Raw genomic sequence first — 20,130 nt, 5'->3', positions numbered from 1 at the left:
GTATCATTCTCCATGATTGCTCTTATGTCTACACAAGATTGTATTTTCCAGGTGTGTAGATCTTAAACTTAAAGGACAATTTTTTTTTTTTAATGGTGGACTTAATATAGTATATGCTAAAGAAACACTCACAGATTGGTCTTTCTTAAGCCAGGGATTGTTTCGGTCTGGGACAGAATGGCTGTCATCTGAAGCTCACTACCTAGTTTAGTTTTAGGCATTTCAGGAGGCAAAAGGGCAGGCTGGTATCTGAGAGCGAAAAAAAATTTCCCAGTCTTCCAGACTACCCAGCAGTTGGTGGTCAGTTTTGAAAATAGTACTTTCCGGAAGCAGCTATAATGATTTGTCAGAAGACTGGCCAGGGAACAAAATATGACCCATGACCGAATCAGACCACTCTGTCCTCCCACTTGATTTGTGTTTAAAATCCAGCTGGAATGATGTTGAAGAAATTAAGATGCAAAAAAAAGCTCATTGCAAAAAAAAAAGTTTCAAATTGATTTTTATGTCTCTTTGTGCCTAGAGCAAACTCTTGATCCACATAACAATAACCCCTTGAAATGCCATTTTAGATTGGAAGTGCTGAGGCAACACTAATGATTTTAGAGCAAATGTGTTACTCTAATTTCCTCCATCTGCTATGAATAAAAGGATATGAGTATGAAGTCTGGGAGAGTTGTAGAGAAAATTGTTTCTTAGATAAGTTTAAATGTGTGCAGGTGTGAGGGAAGAATAATTCTTTTTTTTTATTTTGTCAAGCGTTTCAAAAAATGGGAACTTTATTGTAGCTTAATGGAAATGTCAAGAAAATTTCTGCATAGCTTGGCTAAGACTCCAGGAAAGTATCAAATAACTTGAGGACCAACTATCTAAATTTTATTATGATGCATACCTGATGATTCAGATGAAAACATTTTGTGTGGGTTTGTTTAGAGGTTCTTGCCAGTGATAAGGGCTACTTCTATATGCTTGACTGAAGAATGATTCTTTTCTTTCTTTGAGGAATGTCCCCTTTTGACTCAATCCACATGTAGTAGTAGGAGGAAAGGGGTATGTATCCTCCTAGCTTCTTGGTCAACTCTACCAGTCAATACTGGTACTACCACATGTTTGAAAAAAAATTCTGTAGCCATTTATTTGAAAACCAAGAAGAAATGGTGATTCTTTAGGAACATATACATTATCAATATTCATGTAAGGAAAGTCAAAATATTTTAATAATAATAATCAGAGGAGAAAGTGGAAGATAAAAGATGTATCACTAAAAAAGGCCCCAGACCCAGATGGTTTTACAGCTAAATTAAATTTGAACTTTAAAAACAGATACTCTTGGGACACCTGAATGGCTCAGTTGTTAAGCGTCTGCCTTTGGCTCAGGTCATGATCCCAGGGTCCGGGGATCGAGCCCCGCATCAGGCTCCCTACTTGGTGGGAAGCCTGCTTCTCCCTCTCCCACTTCCCCCTGCTTGTGTTCCCTCTCTCAGTGTGTCTCTGTCAAATAAATAAATAAAATATTTAAAAATAAATAAATAAAATAAAAACAGATACTCTTTATGGTTATCAAACAATTTAAGACAATAGAGAAAGAGGGAAAGGGCCTCAAGTAATAGTACAAATCCAGCACAATGTTATATCCAAACCTGATATTGATTGCTCTAAAAAGATATTTTATACCAATTTCATTTTTGTATGTATATGATTTTAAAAATAGCAACTTAAATCCATCTGCTTATGAAAATATAAAATGTTTGAAATAGGGTTCATTTCAAAAATTATAAACTGGGTCAAAATTGGAAATTTTCCACAGCATTCATCACACCAGCAAATTAAGAGATAAAAATGAGATGATTTTATCAATACATGCTGTATTAGTTTCTTAGGGCTGCTGTAACAAATTACCAAACTCAGTGGCTTAAAATAACAGAAATTTTTTCTGTCACAGTTCTGGATACTAAGAGTCCAAGGTCAAGGTGCCAACAGGATAATGCTTTCTTCAAATGCTGTAAGGGGTGATCTTTTCTTGCCTCTTTCTAGCTTCAAGTGGTTGCTGTCAGTTCTTGGTGTTCCTTGGCATGTAGACGTATCACTTCAATCTCTGCCTTTGTCATCACATGGAGTTTTCCGTGTGTGTCTGTTTTTGCCTCTATTTCCTCTTCTTTTGAGGATAACAGCCATTGGATTAGGGCCCACCCTAATCCAATATGACCTCATCTTAAATAAGTATGTCTGCCAGGACCCCATTTCAAAATAAGGTCATCTGAGATTCTAAGTGGCCATAAATTTCAACCCAGTACACATGCCAAAAAATAATTTTCTAAAATTTATTAGAAATTTCAAATAATTTTCTACACAAAATGGGCACTGGAGGATGTTAATTAAACATAATAAAATATATTCACAAAACCTACTGTAACATTACATTAAACAGTGAATATATAAAAGCCATTGCTATTAAGACCAGGAAAAATGCAGAGGAATATTTACTGTCAATAGTGTTACTAAGCACTGTGTTGTAGGTTCTACATGATGTAATTAAGCAAAAAAATTAAGCAACGTAAATATTGGAAAACAGAGTTATCTTCATTTTCAGATGATATGATTATATTCCTAGCAAACTTAAGACTCTGTTACAGACTAAGAAAACATGTAAGTTGGGACGCCTGGGTGGCTCAGTCGGTTAAGCGTCTGCCTTCGGCTCAGGTCATGATCCCAGGGTCCTGGGATTGAGTCCCGCATCGGGCTCCCTGCTCCGCGGGGAGCCTGCTTCTCCCTCTGCCTCTGCCTCTCTCTCTCTCTATCTCTCATGAATAAATAAATAAAATCTTTAAAAAAAAAAAAAAAAGAAGAGAAAACATGTAAGCTGGATGGCTGCAAGGTAAATATATTAAAATCAAAGCATATTTATACCTTCAATAACCAGTTACACAGAAATAGAAAATTTTCATTTACATAAAAAATGTAAAATCTTTAGTAATACATTTAAGAAGAAAGGAAATCGTCATTCTGTATTCCCTAATATTTCCTATTGTAAAATGTTATTCCTTCCTAAAAGCCTGTATATGTTCATGGAATTCCAGTCACAATTGCAATGGCTTTTTATTTTTACTCTTTCTTCTAGACATTAAAACTTAATATAAAGCTGCTGGAGTATGGGTTTTTTTTTTTTTTTTTTAGAGAGAGTGCTTGCATGTGCATGTGCAAGTAGGGAGGGAGGAGCAGAGGAGAAAGGGGAGAGAGGATCTTAAGCAGACTCCATGCTCAGTAGGGAGCCTGGTACAGGGCTTAATCTCACAACCCTGAGATCATGACCTGAGCTGACATCAAGAGTCGGGCGTGAAGTTGCTGTTATTAAAACGGTATGTTAGGGCGCCTGGGTGGCTCAGTTGGTTAAGCGACTGCCTTCGGCTCAGGTCATGATCCTGGAGTCCCGGGATCGAGTCCCACATCGGGCTCCCTGCTCGGCAGGGGGTCTGCTTCTCCCTCTGCCCTCTTCCCTCTCGTGCTCTCTGTCTCTCATTCTCTCTCAAATAAATAAATAAAATCTTTAAAAAAAAAATAAAACAGTATGTTATTGGCCATGATAAAATTGACATTGGAGTAGAAAAAAGTCAGATACAGATCAAAGTATGTAATAATGAACTAAATATTTAGCATAAACGGCTTTTTATTTCAATGGGTAATGGATGTTTCTATAAAAAATGATGTAAAAGCTGGCTTTTCATTTGTAAGTTATAAATGATAGACCCCATTTCTCACCATAAAATTTTTAAAAAATAAATTTTAGGTAAATTGAAGATATAAGTGTACAGCATTTAATAATATAAATATTAGGGGCGCCTGGGTGGCTCAGTTGGTTAAGCGACTGCCTTCGGCTCAGGTCATGATCCTGGAGTCCCGGGATTGAGTCCCGCATCAGGCTTCCTGCTCAGCAGGGAGTCTGCTTCTCCCTCTGACCCTCCTCCCTCTCATATGCTCTCTCTCTCTCTCATTCTCACTCTCTCAAATAAATAAATAAAATCTTTAAAAAAAATAATATAAATATTAGAAAACTAGGAACTCTTATACACTGATGAGATAGAGTTTTACATCATATTTGAAAAAAATGGCTAAAGATACTAATTGGTAATTCACAAAAAGGAAAATTTAAATGAGCAATAGACATGCAAATCTGCTCAACTTCATCAGCAGTCATCACAGAAATACAAATCAAATCATAATGAGAAGTAGAATGTTTTCAAATTCTGATAAGTCTGGCATTATCTATCAAAATTAATGGTACACCTACTCTTTACCCTGTACTTCTACTGTTGGGAATCTTTAATCTCTTGTATACAAATGTATATTCAGAGATGTGTGCTGCATTGTTTTAGTGGCAAAAACAAAACAAAGCAAGAGAAAACATTAACCAAGAAGCTCATTAATAGGGAAATTGTTGACCATATTTTAACTCTACTGTGCAATGAATAAAAATAATTAGATAGATCTATATGTGATATCCAACATGTACAGGATGCAGTTGGTAAATAGTCATTTGATTGGACCAATTGGGAAAGTACTGAGCTCATTTAAGTGAAAAAGAAAAGAATGGAATATATAATTCTATGTTTGTATATATTTGTATGAAGCTAGAGAAAGCTCTGGAAGCATAAACAAGTAATTGTTTTTTTGTTTTTTATTAGTTATGGGAAAATGGGATTGGCAATAGGGCAGGGGAAAAGTACTGATTTATTTGTGTGTGTGTGTATATACATACGTTTATTTAATTTAATTATTTTTTAAAAGATTTTATTTATTTATTTGGCAGAGAGAGAGAGCGCACAAGCAGGGGGAGTGTCAGGCAGAGGGAAAGGGAGAAGTAGGCTCCCCGCTGAGCAGAGACCCCAACGTGTGCCTTGATCCCAGGACCCTGGACCATGACCTGAGCTGGGTCATGATCCCGAGGTCTTGGGATTGAGCCCTGCGTTGGGCTCCCGGCTCAGCGGGAGCCTGCTTCTCCCTCACCCTTTGCCTGACACTCCCCCTGCTTGTGAGCTTTCTCTCTCTCTCTGTCAAATAAATTAATAAAAATCTTAAAAAAAAAAAGTGGACACAGGGTTGCCTGGGTGGCTCGGTCTTTTGAGCATCCAACTCTTGGTTTCCTCTCGAGTCATGATATCATGGGTTGTGGGATAGAGCCCTGAGTCAGGCTCCTTGCTCAGCCGGGAGTCTGCTTGAAAGATTCTCTCCCTCTGCCTCTCCCCCGACTCATGCACTCAGACGCATGCTCTCTCTCTCTCAAAATAAATAAATAAATCTTTAAAAAAGAAATGGGCAAAATATTTGAATGGCAATTTACAAAGGAGGTAATATAAAACACCATTAAAACCTTCAGCTCATTAGATAATCAAAGCAGAGATAATTAGAGCAATGATGAGTTTTTGCTCAGACTCATAAGTGAACATAAAATTGATACTTCTCAATATTACACAGAGTGTAGGGTATTGTCCAGAGTGTGTACATACCATGTTAAACTTGCTGGAGCACAGTTTGGCCATATTAACTTAAAAACTTTGGTAATGTTCATTATAATACTTTTCTGTCCTGCCACACTACTTCTAGAAAGTAATGCTAAGGAAATAATTGCAAAGATGTATATTTGATGTTTGGTACAGCTTTGTTTATACTAATGAAAAAAGCTAAATCTCTATATTCATAAATAGTTGAATATATAAATAATTTCACTTATAAGTTATATCAAAACTATGTACACACACAGACACATGTCCAAAATTACAATGTTATGATGAAAATTTATATATGATGAATTTCCATTGATGGCATAGAAAGATATGCATAAAACAGTTGCTCAATGTGTTAGATTCCAGTTGTTCACATACTATGATGCAATTTTGTGATGTATTCATGCCTTAAAATAATGGAAGTAGACACACCAGACTGCAGTGGTTTTCTGTGCGTGGTGTGGTAAAAGATTATCTTTTGTGTTTTTTTTTTTTAATTTTTTTGAACTCTTTGAAAAGCGTTTGCTGTACTTTTATCAAGAAAAATACAGGGCGCCTGGGTGGCTCAGTTGGTTAAGCAACTGTCTTCGGCTCAGGTCATGATCCTGGAGTCCCTGGGTCGAGTCCCGCATCGGGCTCCCTGTTTGGCAGGGAGTCTGCTTCTCCCTCTGACCATAACCCCTCTCATGTGCTCTCTCTCATTCTCTCTCTCAAATAAATAAAATCTTTAAAAAAAAAAATACATTGGATGTGTTTTTAAAATTCTGATTTTTAGAAAAAAAATGACACAAAAGACCAAACTGGAAATGTTTTAAAAATTAAGAGCTGCTGGGGGAGCAACAATAAAACAAGGAAAAAAGCGTCTAGACTTGGTGAAGAAATACTGTAATAGTCTCATAGTACCAGCTGCTAGTTGATAATATGAGGCCTATGGAGAGGCCTTTGGGAAGTCTGTTTTGAGTCTATTGTTACTTAAATATCTGACCTTTTCGAATTAGCTCTCCTGCCATAGGCAGCTTAAACAAGGGACTCTTCACTAACATTTACTTTATCCTATTTGTTTGGGGGTAGGGTTTCCAGTTTTTCTCCAGGGAGTAAATTACTTGGTGTAGCTTGTTCCCAAACACTTATCTTGGAAACAGCACACCTTTCTGATAGAAGCTAAATGTCATGACGGAAGGCATGGGACAGAGCCTGATTGATATTCCTAAAATGCCTCTTTTATGTTCTAGAAGCCAAATCTGCATTCTTTTCAGTGGTGTAGAATGTCAGTACAAATGCTCTATCTGTGCTGAACCTGGTGGGGGGAGGGGGAGAACACACTCCACTTCTTTATTTGGAGTTTGCTTTGAGAACCGCAAGCACTATTTGAAAGGTCATCCCATTTCAAGTAGCAGATGGATAGGAAAAAAAGACTCTGGCTTTTACAAATAATTTAATTGAATTCTCCTTGCCATTTCTGGAGGCAGTTCAGGATATTTTTTAAAGCATTGATCCATAATTATCTTTCAGAGTGGTTAGTATTGTTAGACAGATGTGTAATTCTTTGTGTATAAGGGAGCAATATAGCACCCATTTTAACTAGTTGATTGTCTTTTTCTTTCCTCGTGCAAACAAAATGCACATAACAAAAGGCAAATCACTACTTTAAAAAAGGAACAAATTAAGTTGTGTTTTTTTTTTTTTTTTCAGATTTGTTTTTGACTCAAAGCTCTCCTTTCTTAGGCGTGGTTGTATTTATAAAGGTCAGCTTCTTTGCCTTCCTATAAGCAAATTATAATTTGCATCTATGTAGCTTACTTTTGTTTATAGTCCCTGGATACAAGAACCTCAGGGACGTCTAAACCATGAAACACAAATTTATCATATTAATAGGATATAAAACAGGAATAACCAAGACTTCTACGAAAGCATTGTGTCTGTGGTTTATTTTGCCTTCTTCTTTTTCTTTTTAATTATTTGTAATCTAACTGTGCTATTCTGATTGGGGTAAGAATGAAGGATGGAATGCCCAGTTAAATTTGAATTTCAGATAAACAATGAATACTTTTTTAGTATTAAGTATGACCTATGTAATAGGGTGGAGAGTCATCTCAGAATAGGGACTTTTATTTTATTTTATTTTATTTTAAATTTTTTATTTATTTATTTGAGAGAGAGAGAGAGAGAAACAGCATGAGAGGGGATAGGGTCAGAAGGAGAAGCAGGCTCCCCGCTGAGCCGGGAGCCCGATGTGGGACTCGATCCCAGGACTTCGGGATCATGACCTGAGCCGAAGGCAGTCGCTTAACCAACTGAGCCACCCAGGCGCCCCGGAATAGGGACTTTTAAATACAATTCTGAAATATAATAAATATAAGAAAACTGCATAAGACATATATGTGCAGTTTAATGAATAATTATAAATGAAAACCCGTTTAATGAATAATTATAAATGAAAACCCGTGTCAGCATTTATCCAGGTCCAGACTTAGTATTCCCAGTGCCCCAAGAGTCCCCTGCAAACCTCCTCTGATCTTAATCTTCTCTCTGACCACATTAGAGGTAGTTACTATCCTGTCCTTTGCAATAATCATTTCCTTGCATTTCTTCTTAATTTTATCATCGATGTACATACTTCTAATCACTCTAGCTTTTGCATATTTTAAATTTTATACAAATGGAATCACACTGCATGAGTCTTTAAAGGTAAAATATTAATAATTCAATTTAGGGCCAAATACTAGTGATGTCCTTCCATCAAATTGTGAAATAGACAATTTTCTTAAGCTTGAATGTACTTGGGATTTCTGTGCAACAATGACTGAAGGGTAGTTATTTAAAAGAAATCTGTATGAGCTCACTGATATAATGGTGCCATAAATATTTGCAGTTTTATACTCTCCCTTCAAAATGTTTGTTCTACCGAGCCTCACTAATTTTCTAGAACATGGGACCAATCCAGTGATTGGTTTCATTGGGTTTTCATGTCATTTGCATCAGTGGGGTAAATCACATCAGTAACTTGTCTAAGGTCATAATTTCAGCCATAAATGGATAAAGAGCCTTTTGATTTATTATTCAAATAGATAACAAGACTCAGAATGACTAGGACATTCCCTTTTACATCATAAATTTTACCTGGTGTCATTTAAAAAATGTGTCCCAGCACCCAGCCTTCTGATCCATGGACTCTCTCTTTCCTTTTGTTAATGACACCATATTTTGCTTTAATCATTTCTTCTTTAGCTCCTTAATGCTGAAGATGGCACATTTTCCAAGCTGCTTTGAAGAGCAACCATCACAACAACAAAAATAATAAAAAACTATTTAAAAACAGATTTCTGCGTGCTTAAGGAAATAGGCAATTTTCCATGGCAAGCACTTGAAGTCAGGGGTGATTTATTATTCATTTGACTGTACTGAATATTCATGATTTGCATGTTAAATTAGAATTATTGAGATTTTTGTTTACCCTAAAGAAGTTTGGGAAGTTGTGTGTTTAAAATTTGAATTTACTAAAATTCACTTTTCAAGAAACAGAATTTTCTGTCTACAAGGAACCTTAAAAATGATCTGGTTAAATTCGCTTAATAATGCATATAAAAATATGCAATATTTTGTAGAAACCAGACTGATAGAGATATTTTATATGGGGGCCCTTTGGTATAGAACCCTGGTTTGTTTCCTTCTTTTCTTTTTCTCCTCACCTCCCTTTCTCTCCCCCTCCCTGTCTCCTTCCCTCCATTCCTTCCTTTCTTCATCTTTTTTTCTTTTCTTTTTAAACAGCAAGACCTTTTACTCAAAGAAAATCTTGCCCAAGAGCTCAATATATAAAATAGAGTTACTCTATTTGAATAGAGAGTGAGACTGGGCCATACCTTCCTTATCTCCACTCTACCACACAGACCCCCAGAGTATCACTATAGAGCCCTTGACTTCCCATGATCACAGTTTTAAAACCAAGAAAGCTGAAAAACATATTATCAAACACATTATATGCCAGACACTCTTCTAAATATTTTATAAACATTAACTCACTTAATCCTCAAGATCACACTGATATAATTATTATTATTACTCTCATTTTATAGATGAGGAAAGTGAGGCACAGATAATTTAAATAAGTTACCCAAGATTGTACAGCTATTAAATGGCAGAGCCTGCCTGGATAGTCGTTGTTCAAGAGTCCTGTTCTTACCCAGAATGCTTTGCAGCCTCTCCTTAGCAGGAGCAGCAGTTATATTCAGCTCTTAGTAGAGGTTAGGACTGTGCTAGGAGCTTTACATGTATCATCATAGCTGATGCTCCTGGAGTAGCCAGTGAGGTAACAGTATTATCTCCAGTTTACAGATGCAGGAAATGAGGCATGAAGAAGTTACATCGCATTCTTGTGAGGGCTAAGGCCAGGATTTGAACGTTCACCGTTCGACTTCAGAGCTCATGTTCTTAACCACTTGTTTCAAAGGTACCTATGAAAATGAAAATATTTATTTGTTTTTAAAGACTTATGATGCTTTTCATTTTCTTTCATATTGGGTTCACACTGGCTAACGCTATAGAGAGTATCTATAATCTGAGGAGCCCACCAGTTAGCTCTACCAGGGAAGGATTGTGCTCAGAGAAAATTCAGCATCTTAGTGTCCTTATGTCCTACCCATGTCCTTATGGTTTTCACATTTGCCTTCTGGTCCTTCCCATATGAGCCTGCTTAATTTCCTCAGTATTCTCTGCAGCTCTATTAAATAATACCATCAAGTATTCATATTTATCTCACAAAGACTAATGGCTCATCTCCAAGGTCAATCTATCTGTGTTTTGATTTAATCCTCTTGGAGATAAAAAGGCTTTATCTTGTTTGATGTTTGTAATGGTGGGAAATGTTAGACCCTCTTGCAGACTAATAGTAGAGGACCCTCCCCCCAATTAGTTTTGGTCCAGACAAAGACCTATGTATTCAGAACAGCTGTGTCCAGCATGCAAGCATAACATGATTCTTATAGTAGGAGCAGTAAGAAGCCTGATGGCCTAAGATCTAGTACATATGGATGAATGAGTGTGTCCTATTTATTAAATTGTGTTGCTTTGGCCCTTTATCTGCTGTGCAGAAATTTTGCAGGGCAAGATCAAGTGTGGGGTGTTGGCTGCTCGTGTGGCCTTTGGTACTCGAAAGGCAGAAAGCTGTTCTGTCACCTCTGTTATAATGTGTTTCTTTTAGGAAAGTGTAGTTTATTCTCTAAAACTTAATATGCCTTTATCAATTCCCTCTTAATATTTACCCATGACTTGAATTAAATCTTGAGTAAACACAGTGATTTCCAGAGACTAGTGAGTAGAGAAATACCTACTTGGGCAAATCAAAACGTATGGAAATCTCGCTCCTACTAGCTTCCTATCTGGAGAGAGAAACATTTAAAAAGTGATCTTTTACTCTTTCCCCAAGGAAAAGTAGTGCTGTGCAAAAGTAAAATAGATAGGCCTTGGTTCTACCTATTTAAAGGACAAAGAATTCATATAGTTAGAAAAGCATTCTCACTTTATATAAAGGTATAATTTCTTAAGTTTTCATTCACTCACAAGGGAGTGAAGTAGGAGGATCAGCACCTTAACCAAGAAGGGAGTGAAGATTACATGAAATTAAATTGATGCCTGGATAGCAGTGTGTGTGTGTGTGTGTGTGTGTGCGTGCGCACGTGCATGAAGTTATTACCACCAAAGACTAGTTCTTATAGTCAAAGCTATTCTAAATTCCTGTAGAGGATTTACTAATTTGAAGTTTGTTGGAACTGGAATGAACAATTTCAATTCAGGGTGCGCTTGTGCTATGGCTAGAAGGAGGAAAGACCTTTAATCTTTTAGTTGCCCCCATTCCCCTGGTTCAGAAACATGACAGACTAATTACAAGAGTGAGAATTCCTATACAATGTAAGTGCTGTTTGAGGCATACTATTAATGCAGACTTCTATCTCTGCGTTGATGTAGAGAATACAAATAGCAGTTGGCATGTCATTTATTAGTTTCCTATAGCTGCTGTAAAAAGTCACCACAAACATAGTGGCTCAAGACAACACAAATTTATTATTTTAAAGTTCTGGAGATCAGAAATCTGAAAAGGATTTCACTGGGATAAAATCAACGTGTTGGTTAGGCTGAATTTCTTTCTCGAGTCTCTAGGGGACAGTTTGTTTCCTTGTCTTTTTCAGGTTTTGTAAGTTGTCCACATTCCTTGACTTGTGGCACTCATCCATGTTCAAAGACAGCAATGACCAGTTGAGTCTTTGTTTTATTGCATCACTCTGGCTCTAACTCTTCTGCCTCTTTCTCTCTTTATATTTAAGGACCTTTGTGATTACGTTGGATCCACCTGAGCAATAGTGAATAATCTCTCTATTTTAAAGTCAGATGATTAGCAACCTTAATCCCATCTACAACCTTAATTCTCATTTGCTCTGTAACCTAACATATTCACAGAGTTTAGGGAATAGGATGTAGACATCTTTGGGGAAGGGCACTGTTCTGCCTTCTATTGTTGGGGACAATAATATTTTTGGAAGTATACTTGTCAGTATCTGTCATAATTAAAGAACTATAGCTGTGCTGAAGGTAAAGAGGGTACTGTCATTTATTGTTTTTTATATTCAGATTGGACATAGATCCAGGCAGTGGTGCTAGAAGATTCTATATTATCCCAAGGAGCACTACAAAATGGCTTTTATTTATTTATTTATTTAAAAGATTTTATTTATTTATTTGACTGAGAGACACAGTTGAGAGAGGGAACACAAGCAGGGGGAGTGGGAGAGGGAGAAGCAGGCTTCCCTGCTGAGCAGGGAGCCCGATGCGGGGCTCCATCCCAGGACCCTGAGGTCATGACCTGAGCCGAAGGCAGACACTTAATGACTGAGCCACCCAGGCGCCCCATGGGTGTCCTTCTTGTTATTTAACTGAGAACTTCTCAAGAGACATGGCAGGTTGAAGAATTTGAGAGCCACCCAGTCACCCCTACAAAATGGCTTTTAGAGACTGGCAATTGGGATTAGGAATTCTGGAAACCAATTTATGATCCAGTTGTACGGAATTCGAGTAACACATAAGTAAAGACAGTCATCATCTCTTTCTTGGCAAATACTGGCTCTTTCATGATAAACTGATTTTTTTTTTTTTAAATCATGATGGACAGTGCTCGCTTTGGCAGCACGTATACTAAAATTGGAATGATACAGAGATTATCATGGCCCCTGTGCAAGAATGACATGCAAATTCATGAAGCATTCCATGTTAAAAAAAATCATGATGGACAAGAAAGAAGGAACAGTATCTCAGAGACCCAGAATAACAGACCTTGTAGGATGATTTGCTATAGGAACATGAAAGGGTATTTAGAAGTTTGGTATCCTCAGAAACCTCAGGAAACAGAAGGAGAAATGAGAGAATAAGCTGAAGCTAAAAAGAAAGTAGGATGGTTTGGAAAAAGAGATAGGTTAGTCAAGCAAATATGATAAAGAAACCAAAATGCCATACAGAATTAAAATCTGCATTAGAAGCTGAAAAGAAATAGGTATTTAAAAATACATATATATCACTAATGTAGAAGAAAAATTGGTAAGTTCTGTCAAAATGGAGAAAAGGACAATAAAATTAAATTAATGAAATGGAGAAGATCATCGACTTAAACACTAGACCAAATCTAAGAATTATAGACGTTCTTGAGACAGAAACAATTGGAACACAAGTAGTAATCAAAAATTAATAAAAGTTCTTTTGAGCTAAAACAAAAACAAAAGCAAAAAAGCCCCAGTATATGGGGCACCTGGGTGGCTCAGTTGGTTAAGCGACTGCCTTCGGCTCAGGTCATGATCCTGGAGTCCTGGGATCGAGTTCCGCATCAGGCTCCCTGCTCGGCGGGGAGTCTGCTTCTCCCTCTGATCCTCCCCCTTCTCATGCTCTCTCTATCTCATTCTCTCTCTCAAATAAATAAAATCTTTAAAAAAAAAAAAAAGCCCCAGTATGCAAATTGAAAGGGTTTTTCATACTCTAGGCAACATTAATGAAAAGGGTTTCATACTACTACAACTTGGCAATTTTTTTTTTAATTACAAAAATAAATTAAAAAAATCCTTCAAGCAGGTGGGCAAGAAAACAATTTACCTTATAAAATCTACAAAAATTTGCTTGGAACAGTTTGGGAGAGTGTACTGAGGAAAGGTAAATATACCTAAGTTGTCTTTTACTTGTAAAAGTATCGGGAAGAGATTCTGAAATACACAAGAGAAGAGAAAGCATACACCTCTTCACTAGGGAAATGGCTTAAAGATGTAGCCCAGGTCAGTGCTATTCCAAGGGAAGTTCCGAGTCCAGTAATAGCATTATCTGGAAACCAGTTAGAAGTACAGATTTTCTGGTCCACTCCAGACCTCCTGAAGCCGAATCTCTCGGGATGGAATGCAGCAATCTATGTAACAGTATTCATAGGAGATTCTTACATGTACCAAGATTTAGGAAGCACTAGTTCAGGCAGCTGAGAGAGAAATCAAATTTAAGAATTCTATAACAGAGAAATGTTAAGAGACTGATTATTAATAATGTAACTAATTAAACACAAACAAGATTTAAACAATTGTAACTTTAAGTATAACACTGAATGTAAATATAAAACTATACTTTTAAAAGACAAAATATGTAATATAAGATAATGCCTTAATAAGTATTAAGTATTTATTATTTTAATATTTAATACTAAGTAGTAACAAAATCCAAGTTCATATTTACAGAGTCTGGAAATAAAATGGTGATAAATCTTTATTTTAATAGGGGTGAACTTATGCATTCAATAAATATTAATATTCTTTTTGGTATACTTGTTACCACTATTAGATATGAAAGTGCAGGGGGTGGCGCCTGGGTGGCTCAGTCATTAAGCATCTGCCTTCAGCTCAGGTCATGATCCCAGGGTCCTGGGATCTCCCTGCTCAGTGGGAAGCCTGCTTCTCCCTCTCCCACTCCCTCTGCTTGTGTTCCCTCTCTTGCTGTCTCTCTCTCTATCAAATAAATAAATAAAATCTTAAAAAAAAATGAAAGTAGGTATGACTTCCAAATCAGTGCAGAGAGAAAAGACTGTGTCACTTGGCCTAAATCGCCAACTTTGGGAAGCAAAGAAATTAACAGTGAAGCATAAACTACAAAAAGTGTAAAGTAAGATCACAGAAGTATAGCCAAATATATCATTTATGCCAACACTAGTGTAAATTCACCTACTTGAAAAAAAGATAATTTGGCCAGTTAGTCCATCTGAACATTGATGTTCAACAAAAGTATATTATATTTGTAAAACGCCATGGCTTTAGTTTTAGTATCCTTTGGTTAAGTCTTACCCCTGTCACATATTACCTGAATAACTATGGGAAATATATTTAAACTGTTTGGTTTTAAATTTTCTCATGTGTAAAATAGGAATGACATTTCCCATGTACTTTACATGATATGAAGAACAAATGTGAATGTGAAAGCATTTTCTGAAGCTGAATCATTATAAAAGAATCATTAAGCTAGTCTATTAAAATACAAAGACTCTCTTTTTCAGCGAAAAAGCAAAATCTAACCATAGGTTACTGAGCAGAGATATACGTAAAACAAAGAGGACTCATTATGACTAAAACAAACAAACAAAAAACAAAAATAAAAAAGATGGACAAGATATATCAGGCAAAAGCAAAATAAACAAAAAAGTAATCTTGGCAATATTTAGACAAAATAGAGTCAAAGACTGTGAAAATATTAAATGTGTCCTAGAAGATTATATTTTCATTCAAATAGTGAGACTTCACAATGAAGATGGCAGTCTTGAATTTTCATTGACATGGTAACAGCCTCAAAATACATGACATAAAGGCTGTTACAAATATAAGAAAAACTTGATAGAAATAAAATTGTATGAGATTTTAATACACTTTAATTGATCTTTTACAGGTCAGATAAACAGAATACATAGAGTATTTTAATCTAATAAAGCTGATTTAATAAATATTTATTGAACTTTGTTCTCTAGAAATAAAAAGCATACTTTACACAGTCATGAAGCATTTAGAAAAAAGTTGATCATATATTAAACCTCAAAGAAAACCATATTATGAAACATAAAATGTTTACAGGCTACATGCTCTGCCTACAGTGAAATAAAACTAAAAATTAATAAAAGTTTAAATGCATAGTTCAACAATTTCAAAAACTGTAATGCCAACAATAAAAAACAAGAATTTCTTTTAAAGAACTGCAGGTTCAAATAGGAAATCAAACCTAGAATAACAAAGTGTTAGAAAAAAGACAACTTTGTGTATATACATTTAAACGGCCAAAGCTGTATTTAGCAGAAAATTAATAGCCCCAAGAGCATGCTCTCTCTCTCTCCTTCTCTCCCTCTCCTTTTTTTAGAGGGAGAGAGAGAGAGTGCAGAGGGGCAGAGGGAGAAGGAGAGAGAGAATCTTAAGCAGGCTCCACACTCAGGCTCAGTGTGGAGCCCAGCACATGGCTCCATCTCAAAACCCTGAGATCATGACCTGAGCCAAAGTTCAGAGTCAGACGCTTAACCAACTGTGCCACCAAGGCACCCCAAGAGCTCTCATTATTAAATGAGAATAACAAAATCAATCCACAGAATATAAAATTAGTGGATTAATAAATATAGAGTCCCCTTTTCTATTAAACAACACAACAAACAGCAATACTCATTCAGTAAGTTGGGAATAGAATGAATTTACACAGCATATTACAAGATATCAGAGGCCTCTATAGCAAAGTACATTATTTAATGTTAACATTGGAAATATTCCTTTGATTGCCACAAATGAGATGAGTGTGCTTGCCCTTACTATAACTATTTCAACATTGTGCTAGCCATTATACAACATGAATCCAGCTAAGGGAATAAGGTAATAAGATTAAATATGATGTATAAATATTGGAAAGAAGAGATAAACCAGTACTATTAAAAATATATATTTGTCTTTTCCAAACTCAACTAAAAAACCTTTAAAACTGATAGAGTTCAGAGAGGTAGCTATATGTAAGATCCCAGTAAAATATCAATAGAGTTCTTATATATTTCTGAGGACCACGCAACTGTAGGATTCACAAGTAAACTAAAATAGACTGCACAGTAACTATATAAAAAATGTTGAAGAAACTTAAAAATAAAACCTTAGTACACATTTTAGACACATCTGTTTAAAATCTGTACTATCACAATCAAAATCCCAACAGGATTTCTTAAGGGACCTTGTAAGCCTCTTCTATATTTTAAAAGGGAAAAGACTATACTTTAGAATAGTTTTTGAAAGAAAGATGGACAAGATTTATTTTAAAAGAAGAACCATAATGGGGTATTTACCTACTAAAAAATTAAAATATTTATACCATGGGGTTATATACCAGGCAATTACATCATTGGTTAAAATGAGGAGTAATAAAACAGATCCATGTATACATAAAATTATTTTATTGATAAGGTTAAAATATTAAATTGGTGGAGGGGGGATGTTCTTTCAGTGAATGAGACAATTGGCTATCCACCTAGAAAAACATGTTAGACATATTACCATACACACACATACACACACACACACACACATAACTCCAGTTATGCTAATGAGCTAAATGGATTTTAGCAAAAATTTAAGCACATTAGAGGAAAAACATAAGGGATATCTCATAACCTTGGGATCTTATCATCTTAGGGAAGATCTTTTTATATAAGGCACAATACATAGAGGAAATAAATTGACTGATTGACCTTATGAAAGTGAAAAAATCCATATGACATGACATGGTAGCCTTCAGGTTCATTCACATATATCTTGGTTCTCTTCCTTCTGGGCAAATTGAATGGGTACACTTCCTTACTCACTTGAATTTAAGTGAGGCCACATGTTTTGCCTAGACAAATGAAATGTGAACTGAAGTGATATAAGTTCGCTCTGGGCAAAAACATTAAGAGCTAGTGCATTTTTTACCATGTTCCCCTTTTCCCCTTGTCAGAATGATAAGTAGATAGTGAAGGTCACCAGCTTGTGTCCTTAAGTAAGGATGACACGAGCCTTTGTTAATCTGGGAAATGGACATGAGTTATAAGTCAGGAAATAAACCTTTGTGTTTTTTTTAAGCCCCTAAGGTTCTAGGAGTTATTTGTTAATGCAACATTACTGAACTTGTCAGGACTAATGTAGACAACATAACAAAGTTAAAACATAAAAAATAGTGATTTCTGCTTCCCATACAATCAAGTAAACTCCCACAGAAAACAACTATAAACTCTGACCAAAATACAAAACAAACAAATCAATTCTCTGTATGTGTAGAGTGAAAAAAGGCAGGTAGACTCTGGAGAGGAGTTGACACTTGGAAGAGGGGATTGGCATGGGTCAAGTTCCCCATCCTGAGGTCTCGCTGTAGTCAGTAGCCAAAACCCCAATGGGAAACCCACAGTCTTTCTAGCCAGAAGAACCAGAGTACAGAGTTTGGGGTGACTGTAGCTATTAGAAAGTGGTGGGGCAATTTCAGAAAGGAGGAAGCCAGACAGAAAGAACCACAGATTCTTAGTATAAATTCTACCCAAATCACTGGCTGACCCTTGGAACATACAGACTACAAGCAGCCAGTAAATTTGAAGATAGATAAATACAAACTTTCCCTCTGAAGAGCAAAGGGAAAGCAAAGATTAAAAAAACCCAAAACAGAGTCTCAGGGTCCTGTGGGATAATAGCAAAAATTTTAACATATTGGTAATTAGTATCCCAGAAGGAAAGGAGATAGAGAATGGGGCATAAAAACTTTTTGAAGAAATAATGGCCCCAAACTTCCCAAAGTTAGTGAAAAAGATATATTTACCTATTCAAAATGCTGAGGTGCATCATAATGAACCAGCTGAAAATCCCAGACGCAATCTTGAAAGCAGTCAGAGAAAAACAACATACAATATACAAGGGAACCATATTTCGAAAAAATGCCAACCTACCTTCAAACACGATAAAAGCTATAAGACAGTGGGACATATCTTTCATGTGCTGAAAGGAATAGAAACTACCAATCCAGAATTCCATATCCAATGAAACTGTAAGGTTATGGTTGTTTTTCCCAACTGGACAGAATCTTATCCCTTTGCCTGTTCCTATATTGCCAACTTCTACAGATGCTTGAAAGAGAAGGATGGATTTCTATGTGAAAGTGCTTAAAGGGGCTACAGAAAGCAATATATAAATCAGATGGGCATTGTAGGAATTGAATGAGATAATGAATGAAGAGAGCCTAACACAGTTCCTGGCACAAGTTAAGGCCTAACCATGATCATTATTGTCATTATTGTCATTGGCTTATTATTGATGTATCATTATGTTACAGGTAAAAGTTTGTAAATCATTTCTTATTTAGGACCAAATATCAGTTTCCATGTTGCCTATAAATATAAAAGTCTTAAAGACAGAAAACAAGGTGATATTTATTATGTTACTGGTATGTCTGAGACAGGAAGAATTTGGGGGATGAGCCGAAAGAAGCAAATGGTTAATCTTGTTCTTGAAAAGAAAGGGCTGTCTGTCTCCATTACAGATAGCCATCATGCACAGGCTGGAGCCACTCTTTGGGCAGAATCAGGGACACTTGGGAACGATAAACCTTTTGCAATTTAGGATTATAATCTATTTACAGCACCCCCTGGTACCAACCCTGGTCTTTCATATGGACAACAGATTCCATGTGTGTAACTTGCAATAGGAAGGGCAGGATAAAGGATGGAGATTGTTAAACCCTAGATTTTGACTGTATTTTGGAGAACTCCTTACAGAAAAATCTTCCAGTTGAATGGCCAAAGTAGCAGAGCTCATACTTGCTAATTTTGCCTTCCACTGAATGGTGATATATACCTTGTGATTCTGCAGTAAATGTTTGTTTTCTCTTACTTTTTTGCCCAATAGATTGGCATCTATGATAACATACCATTGATAGATAAAAATAGAACTGTGTTCCAAAAGAGACAAAAATTTAGTGGATATGATTTTATATGCCAAAAAATGTACATTAATAGCTTTTATAACAAGTGTCCTTGAAGGGAAATATGGTGAAATTGTATCAGACTTTGATCTTCTCCAAACAACTTAAAAAAAAAAAAAAAGGCAAAAACAGGCATAACAGTTTTTTATCTGTTTGTATGGAATTAATGGGTGCTCAGTGGGAGATTTGTAATAGTGATATCTCCTTGTTTCTTCTTGAATTTGGAAGGTATATATAAGGATTTATAGGAAATAGTCATGATCAAAACCTATTTGGTCTCCAAAGCATGTCCTGGGGAGGTTATAGGCCTTTTCTTATCTTACCTGGCATGTATATAATTGCAGATACCTGCCAGTTAAGTTGTTGGAGAACTCATTTTGGTTACATTCTCCAGATGATGTAGTAGACATTTATGCTTATTTTGAATCCTCCTCCATTTGTACCTGGTAGACTGTAAGTTCTATCATGAGACTACTTCTAAGTTGTTCACTTTTATACCCTAGCCTGGTAGCATTCAGCAAAAACATGTTGAGCAAATAAATAATGAATGACCTAGTGGTTGTCTTATAAACCCATCTACCCATCCATCCATCTATCCATCCAGCCACCCTTCCAC

General features: G+C 36.2%; 1 protein-coding gene and 1 non-coding gene across 6 annotated transcripts in view; both read left to right on the top strand.

Moving 5' to 3' along the window:
- Nucleotides 1-20,130, top strand: part of FHIT (fragile histidine triad diadenosine triphosphatase) — a 1,147,690-nt gene that overhangs the window by 444,581 nt on the left and 682,979 nt on the right. The window contains exon 1 of one of the 5 annotated variants that reach the window (XM_081820141.1): nt 9,759-9,945. The exons of the other annotated variants lie outside the window; for them this stretch is intronic. Coding sequence (XP_081676267.1) covers nt 9,921-9,945 — 25 coding nt within the window. The 5' untranslated portion in view covers nt 9,759-9,920. Of the gene's footprint in view, nt 1-9,758; nt 9,946-20,130 lie in introns of those variants that run through there. 5 annotated transcript variants of the gene reach the window in all.
- Nucleotides 12,657-12,760, top strand: LOC115936555 (U6 spliceosomal RNA). The gene has a single exon (XR_004071981.1). It is a non-coding gene; the product is annotated as a U6 spliceosomal RNA (small nuclear RNA).

Source organism: Leptonychotes weddellii, chromosome 1, assembly GCF_054177405.1.
Source record: "Leptonychotes weddellii isolate Sample4059 chromosome 1, ASM5417740v2, whole genome shotgun sequence".
Taxonomy (NCBI): Eukaryota; Metazoa; Chordata; class Mammalia; order Carnivora; family Phocidae; genus Leptonychotes; species Leptonychotes weddellii.
Note: the sequence above shows the minus strand (reverse complement) of the source record. Positions and strands in the feature narration are given on the sequence as shown.